The sequence below is a fragment of the Callionymus lyra genome, chromosome 14 (genome assembly GCF_982586985.1).
Source record: "Callionymus lyra chromosome 14, fCalLyr1.hap1.1, whole genome shotgun sequence".
Classification (NCBI taxonomy): Eukaryota; Metazoa; Chordata; class Actinopteri; order Syngnathiformes; family Callionymidae; genus Callionymus; species Callionymus lyra.
The window spans coordinates 11,675,378-11,684,163 of NC_141831.1; the positions used below are offsets into that span (position 1 = coordinate 11,675,378).

Below are 8,786 nucleotides of genomic sequence, written 5' to 3' on the forward strand. Positions count from 1 at the left end.
CAAGTCAATATATATATATACAGTTGTGGTCAAAAGTTTACATATACTCGTAAAGAACATACTGTCATGGCCCTCCTTGGAACAAATTCTTCTTTGTCACAAAAAAACATTCATGAAGTTTGGTTCTTGATGGGAAATGTCAAAGGATCTCAGCATGGATCTGAAAGAAAGCGAATCATTTACTTGAAGGGAAGTTACTTTGAACCGTTTCAAAAGCAGCTGCAGGTCCCAAAAGAAACAGTGCAAATAATTGTTTGTAAATATAAAGTGCACGGCACCAAGAACCACCAAAAAAGCACAGTCAAGCGTGTTTTGCTTCTCCAGGGACTGAGAGGCAAGAACGAAGCTCTCGCTCCAAAAGCGGCACCTCAAGGCTCCACTGAAGTTTGCTGCTGATCACATGGACAAAGATAAGACCTTCTGGAGGACATTTCTGTGGTCAGACGAGACACAAATCGAGCTGTTTGGCCACAATGCCCAGCGATATGTTCGGAGGTGAAAAGGTGAGGCTTTAACCCTGAGAACACTAGACTACCGTCAAGCAGGGTGGTGGTAGTTTTAGTGTGTGCTGCCAATGGAACTGGTGCTTTGCAGAGAGTCAATGGGATAATGAAGAAGATTCTTCTAGATAACCTTAAATCATCAGCCCGAAGTTCGGGTCTTGGGTGCAGTTGGGTCTTCCAACTGGACAATGACCCCAAACATACATCAAAAGCGGTCATGAAATGGCTAAATCAGGCTAGAATTAGGGTTTTAGAATGACCTTCCCAAAGACTTAAACCTCATCGAGAATATGTGGTCAATGCTGAAGAAACAAGTCCATGTCAGAAAGTCATCAAATTTAATTGAACTGCAACAATTCTGTCAAGAGCAGTGGTCAAATATCAACCACAAGTTGCCTTTTTGAAGTGAAAATGGCCAAAAATGACCAAGCAGATTTTGCCACTTTTCCTGTTAACCCATAATAAAGTAGTACAAGAACCAAAGTTCATGAAAAAAAAAATTTTGTGACAAAGAAGAATCTGTTCCAGTCACTTTATCAGAGAAAAATCAAGAGTTGTAGAAATAACTGGAAACTCAAGAGAGCCAAGATATTATGTTCTTTACAAGTGTATGTAAACTTTTGACCACAACTGTATAAATATATATATATATATATATGATTATTTTTAAATAATTAAAACATTTTAAATAATTTTGCCAAATTACTGATTTAATTAAAATAGAAATTATTTATATAAATAGTAGAAAATAGAGTAGATGTATTAAATTGCCTAAGAAATATTATGGTTTTCGCACAAGGCAACGTTTAACTAAAACAGAAAGTTAAATGTAACTATTAAAATGTACCTGTAATAAAGGAAAATAACTTACACAAGCTAATCTAATAAAATCCAGCTAAATGGCTAAAATGTATGTTTAATTGTACTTCATATAAAATAGTTTTATTACCTGATATAAAAGCACCTTTTAAAAAATGTTTTTTAATATGAATCGAAATCTTTTTGATGGTCAGTAAATACTCACAGAAATGTTGGAAAAAAGACCAAAAAAACAAAATATTTACAGTTGAACTAGTTATGAAAAATAAAAAAATTAATCGAAACAAATCGTTCTATATGATGCGTCAGATTATTATTATCATCATCGTTTTATGATACAGTATATATAATCTATAATAATATATAAATTCCACAATGTCGGCAAAATAACGAAATCATTTTTAAAACACGATTCATTTTGAGAACTTTTTTATTTCCCCTCTTTAAACAAACAGGTAGTTAAAAAAAAACAAGCATTTCAAATAAAAAAAACAGGAGTTACTTTTACAATCAAGCTTTTTTTTTTCTTTTCACGTGTTTGAACAAAAAACGTCCAGTAAACTGTTGAACAAGAACGACTCGTGTAACATAAAGACGACGCACCAACATTTAAAAATAAAACTACATTCAGGGGTTAAACATTTGGACAATACTTTCTGAACGATATTTTCATTTTTTTAAACTACTTTTTGGTTGATTCTTCCCTCGTGACGATTGCAAATTCCCTTTTTTCAGAACAAGACGAGAAATACTTCAACGCAGATGAAGAGAAACGATAGTAACAATCAGATTATGGTTGATTCGTATAAACCTGTCAATCAAATCGTTAGAATTTAATTCCTCTTGTGATCCAATTAATCTTATTTTTTATTAATACTGACAGTTTGCCTCGTGACAAACACACTTTGACATCATCATTGAGCACAATTCTGATGATAATATATATAATAACATGTATTTATTTCATTGAAAAAAGCTTATAGGTTTTCATTTCAGCTTTTTTTCTATTTAAAACATGTTAACAAAACATTTAACTTGAAAATATAAGTACTTTTTAGTCAAAATCAAACTAAGGGACCTTAAAATGACAGATAAATATGATTTTAAAATATTTGACCTAAAACAATACTTTTTGTAAGCTGTCTATGTCAATTAAATGTCATTTTATTAATTTAAAATAATAAATAAAGCACATTTTATTGAGACAATAATGTCTAAATTATTTAAGCATTAAGGACAATTTTTTAGGAACTTGCTACCGTTTTCATAAACAGTAAATTGATATAGAATTTTATTATTATTTTTTACTCAATGAATGAGTAAAAAGGAAAATAATTGGTATATTAATGACAAATAGAGCAAATATTTGTTAAAATATATGCACTCAAGGCAACTAAATCGTAACAATTAATATGTAACTGGAACTCAGATAAAAGTTTGGATTATGATTAAAATCCTCCATAAATCAAAAGATCAAGAAATTAAAACAGATTTTTAGAATTCAAGTTAATCGTTCAGATTTTTTTTACATCAATTTTAACTGTCAATTACGTTAAGAGGTTTAAAAGGCAGTAAAAAAAAACACAAGAAAAAGCTGTCGTCTGGAGGAAACAAACGTAACTTTCACACGGCCGCGGGACTTTTCCCACACATCCTGGTCACATCCAAGAGTCTATTTGCTCCTTAAATATCCCACCACGATTCCCAGCACTGGACCCGGGAGCACATGGTGGCGTCACGAGTTTGGTCTCACCTAACCTGGAGTCTTGGGAAGACATAAAAGATAAAGGGTTGAATAAAGTTGAAGAGCAACATCTTTAATTTAAGTTACATGGACTCACTTCTCTCTTCACATTCGGGGCAGAAGGAGGAGGAGGAGCCACCTGCGGACTGACACCAGGAAGAAGAAGAAGAAGTTGGAACGGATCTCATGATGATGTTTGATGAGGTGACGGCGGCTCGCTGTGTCGAGCGGCGTGACGTCCATTTCCAGCCCTCGTGTGCCGGGACACGATGAATTATGTGCATCACTGACGACTTGTGTCGTCAAATACTCGAGTGAACAAACACCGTATAAAGTGACTTTGAGTTGATTCAATGATCCATTCACAGATATTCATCTTTCATTTATTCCTTGGTATCTGCTTTCGTCACTAGACCAGATAGATCAGTTGGTGGATCATCCACGCTTGATCTCAAGGACGGGAGTTCGAACCCCCAATTTATTTACATTAAAAAAAATCTGCAAAGTCTCTGCGAGCCGCCAGTGGTATTACTCCGCAATGCAACGTCGTATTACTCTGTGAGGCGCTGTGGTTTTACTCACTGAATCATCAGGTATTACTCTGTAAGGCGACGTTGGACTACTCCCTGAGGCGCTGTGATATTACTCCGCTAGGCGCCGTGGTATTACTTTGTGAGGCACTGTGGTATTACTTCATGAGGCACTGTGGTATTACTCCATGACGCCCCGTGGTATTACTCCCAGGGCGCCATGGTATTATCCCCTGAGGCGCTGTGGTATTACTCCTCTGAGGGAGCATGGTATTACTTTGCGAGGCACTGTGGTATTATCCCATAAGGCGCCGTGATATTACTTCGTGAGGCGCTATGGTATTACTTTGCAAGGCACCGTGGTATTATCCCCTGAGGCGCCGTGATATTACTCCGCTGGGGGCCGTGATATTACTCCGCAAGGCGCTGTGGTATTACTCTGTCAGGTGCCGTGGTATTACTCCGTGAGGTGCCATGATATTACTCCGTGAGGTGCCATGATATTACTCCGTGAGGTGCCATGATATTACTCCACTTGGCGCCGTGGTATTACTCTGTCAGGTGCCGTGGTATTACTCCGTGAGGCGCCATGGTATTATTTGGCGAGGCGCGGTGATATTACTCAGCAAAGCCCGGTGATATTACTCCGCAAGGCGCGTTGATATTACTCCGCTATGCGCCGTGGTATTACTCAGTGAGGCGCCCTGGTATTACTTTGCAAGGCGCCATGGTATTATCCCCAGCGGCGCAATGGTATTATTTGGCGAGATGCCATGGTATTACTCCGCGAGGCGCCATGGTATTATTTGGCGAGGCGCGGTGATATTACTCAGCAAAGCCCGGTGATATTACTCCGCAAGGCGCGTTGATATTACTCCGCTATGCGCCGTGGTATTACTCAGTGAGGCGCCCTGGTATTACTTTGCAAGGCGCCATGGTATTATCCCCAGCGGCGCAATGGTATTATTTGGCCAGGTGCCATGGTATTATCCCCTGAGGCGCCGTGATATTACTGCCCCCCCCCCCTCCCCCCCAAATTGTATTACTCCGTTAGGCCTTGTGGTATTACTCTGCAAGACACTGTTGTTTTACTTCATGAGCTAGCAGGAGTAGCAATGCTAATGCTAGCTGCCAAAAGCTACCTTAGCAACCAAAATGCATCTAGAGAGACGGAAGCCCTGAAGGATCAATTTCAAAGTATTTTTCTTGTTGCATCTGTCGTTACAGCCTACATTGTCTCTGACTTAACTCTCCTGAAGCGCAGAATTATTATTTTTTTAAATAAACGCCTGAACATCCTTCCAAACGTCTGCTGTTACCATCTCAGCCAAATATTCTTCTACTGGACCTTCTCTTGGATTTTTCTTCCATTGTTCGACTTCTGACTCAAAGCGCCTCCATGTGTCTGGACGCACTTCAATTGGTTAACGTGTCAAACAGAATTCGCTGTGTCAGCATCATTTTTCATCATCTGCTCCATGTTTTGTTTTGATCCACAGAAATGTCAGACGTACCTGCCGGAGCCTCTCGAGGCGTTTTCAAAGAACTTGGCCTTGGATGCAACACTGAGGACAGAAACAACGTGTTTGATAATTAAAGTCTGTAATATTAATGAAACAAACATGTTTTTATAAGTACATCAGTGACATTAGAATATTAATGGTTGAAATTGACTTTTTAAATGTTAAAACATTTATTGTTTTTTAATTTAAACGTTGATTTTTAAGTATTTTGATATTATAAAATGATTGATTTTTGATTGATCGATCATTTAATTCAATCATTTGTTCGTTTTAAAAGGTTAATTTTTTTCATTATAAATATTCGACCTTTCATAAAGAAAATGATTGTAATTTTACATGAGTACATGCTTTAAAAAAATCGATTGCGAAATTCAATTTGATTTTAAAATTTGAACAAGAATATCAAACTCTATTATGTGTAAATATATTTATATAATAAATACATATATATTTACAAAGTTGCACTTTTCAAAATAATGACTTTTTTTCCACATCAAGTTTGATATTCTTGTTCAAAATATAACAATATATATGGAAGTATATCAGTGTCAAATATAAATATATATAAAGTATTCAATATAAAAAATATTTGAATTCAATTTAAAAAAAAATGTGATCCTTGACAAAAACAATATTTCAATAATTAAATAAATTAAAAAAGAAAACCAATATTAATTATGATGTAAAAATTAAATGAAATATTCTGATATATGACAAAACATGAACAGTCTTTAAACCTTTGTATTATTAACATATTCTGAAAGAACTGTCATGGTTTGTCATAATAAATGTGTTGTTGCTTTAATTGACGAAGTACAACACAATGTGAGGAATATCAATTTTTTTTTTACAGTTAAATTAAATTTGAATAACTTTATTGAGCAATCAGGTTGACATAAGAACACACAAAAAGACCACAGCATTCAAAAAATGTGGACAACTTGAACACTGATGTAGAAGGAAAGTTTGGACGATGAACGAGCCACAAAAATGCATCAAAAGTTGTTATTTAAAAGGGAAATGACATTTTATTCTATTCCTACCATTTACTGTTTATTTGTGTTTACTTTCTCAGCCTAAAAAAGCGGCGGTTTGACCCGGTTATCAGTCAAATCTAAAGGATAGCATTATCTAAATACATGAGTAACCGACATGTTGAAACAATAGATTTAATAATAATAATGATGATGATGATTGTTGGCGGCAAAACACATCAGTCTCGGCGGCAGATGTGAGTCATCGAAGTGCGATGACTGTTTAAATTCTGGAAATCATTTCAATAAACTTTCTAAACCTTTCATTCCAAGACAGCCTTGAGGCCGTTTCTGTTTTTTTTTTTGAAAAACTATTCCCGCAGAATCTCCCGGACTCACAATGAACTCATTGACGGGCTCATGTGTGGCGGCCGAGGCCTCGGCACAGTAGCAGAACGCTTGCATCCCTAATGAGCACTTACTAGGACGCCGGCGAGCCGTCGCTGACGGGCGGATTTGGGGTCTTTTGTGCAGCCGGGCATCTGGACGGGGGGTCGGGGGGCCTCACCGGGGGCCGGCAAATGGCGGGTTTCTCTATGTGTCGAGGCTTGTCTCCTGTAATTGGGAAAAAAAAAGACGGTACGATTAAACACAAGTACAAATGAACTTTCCTGTGGAATCTATGTGAACAAAATACTTTATATGGAAGTTTTACATGTTGTTTATTCGTTGGTTTAAAACGACTAATTAATTAATAATAATTGACTATTTTTTTTTAATCGAATATTTCCAATTATAAATTATTTTTATATTTTTTTAAAACACGTCCAAATGAACTTTCCTGTGGAATCTAAGTGAACAAAATACTTTATATGGAAGTTTTACATGTTGTTTATTCTTGGTTTTTCATTGGTTTAAAACACTTTTGACACTTAAATAAGTTATTATTGCTGTTGTTGGAATTCGTTTTCTTAATCACTTAATTTTTTAATGAATTTTTAAATTGAAAAGTTGAATTAAATGTACCTTTATATATATATATATATATATATATATATATATATATATTATATGTATTATATGTACAAAGCTGATGTTTGTACATATTTTGGTTTAAAAAAAATCAGTTACGATTTATTACTATGAAACTCTATGTGTAAAAAAAATTAAAATAATTTATATATACTGTATATATACAGTATATATATATATATATATATATACAGTATATATATATAATTTTTTTTTTTTAATAATGTATATATATACATATATATATATATATATATATAAATTATTTTAATTTTTTTTACACAGAGTTTCATATTAATAAATCGTAACTGATTTTTTTTAAACCAAAATATGTACAAACATCAGCTTAAAAAGCTGCTGGAGTCCACTGTATCCTCTCGTCCTCAGTCATCACTAGGAATTTGTGGGATTTAGCTGCGGAAGAGGTGTATATGTTCTTTTTTCCAATAGACGGTGCAGTGCTTTTGAATATCGATAAAGTACTGTGGAAAAAATTAAAAAATGTTCCCCTTATGTGACTAATATAGGAAATCTAAATAAAAAAATATATATATATTGCGATGTATTGTAATTTTCTTCCACGCCTACAATTTATGTTATATTACTTTTTGCCTCAACATTGGAACTGCCTTTACACAGTGTTTTCTTAAGTGGTCATAATGTTATGGCTGATTGATAAAATAAGGATGTTTAAGAGAAAGCCTTCAGATTAAGACTCTGGTCATCATCGCTTGATAAGAACCGCTGGAGTCGCTCCACGTTACCTTCTCTGGTGGGCGGAGCTACTTTGGGAGGAACTCTCCTTCCCTGGAAGGACGGCACTCGGCTCACGAAGACCCCAGACTCCCCGTTGGCCAGCGGCGACTCCGCCTTGTGTTTGGGCAGCAGGGCCTGCCTGGGAGGAGGGTCCCGAGGAACGGGAGGAAGAAGGGGCGGAGCTAGTCGACGCTGCATCGGGACCGGACTGGTTCGAGTGTCGCCCTCCACGGAGGAGCCGTCGTTCTGCTCACCTGTGAGGCAGAAATACATCAGTTCAAGGGTTGCTGTTTAGTTTCCTGTATTACTTCTTAAAAATACTATTAACTTGTAGGTTTTATTGCTCAGTGACAGGAGAAGAGGCAGAAGCTGATTTTAGCAATAACATCCCATATCTGTGGAAATGTTATTTTAGTTATTTTTATAGTTTTCTAGAGTAGCTTTTATGTACAATTTTAAATAATGCTGCAGCTCATTTTTTTCTTTTATAACAATAAATATAAACGTGAGTTTATTTTTAATAGTATAAATGTTTTTAATTCGTTTTTATGGTGATTTAAAAAAATGAAATAAAAAAGAGATTAAATACATTTAATAATATTCAATTCAACTTTGGAAGTATATCATATCCATCCTGATATTTAACAGTTGGATTTAACATTTCCAATGTCAAAACTTGTAAGTATTTCACCAATTTCTGTAGTCAAATGTCAAATTTCGCCTTTTTTTTCAATAAAAAATTGGAATATCAAAATAAATTATTTTAGTTACACATAGAGTTTGACATTATAGTAATAATAACAAGTAGAAAAAATGCTACATTTAATATTTTAAAACTTTAGACTTTCTTTTATTGTTATTGGAAAAAAAACACAGCAACGAAATTTCGTTGCTTGGCAACCGTT

The 8,786-nt window shown here is 35.2% G+C and overlaps 1 protein-coding gene across 1 annotated transcript in view; it reads right to left on the bottom strand.

The window, feature by feature from the left end:
* Window positions 1-1,734: 1,734 nt before the first annotated feature.
* ophn1 (oligophrenin 1) overlaps window positions 1,735-8,786 on the bottom strand; it is a 46,973-nt gene continuing 39,921 nt past the window's right edge. Inside the window, exons 20-24 of the mRNA XM_087807341.1 lie at window positions 7,890-8,135; window positions 6,576-6,708; window positions 5,111-5,161; window positions 3,164-3,212; window positions 1,735-3,087 (exon numbers count right to left, since the gene is read on the bottom strand). Of these exons, the coding sequence (XP_087663467.1) occupies window positions 3,076-3,087; window positions 3,164-3,212; window positions 5,111-5,161; window positions 6,576-6,708; window positions 7,890-8,135 (491 nt within the window). The 3' untranslated portion in view covers window positions 1,735-3,075. The remainder of the gene's footprint in view (window positions 3,088-3,163; window positions 3,213-5,110; window positions 5,162-6,575; window positions 6,709-7,889; window positions 8,136-8,786) is intronic.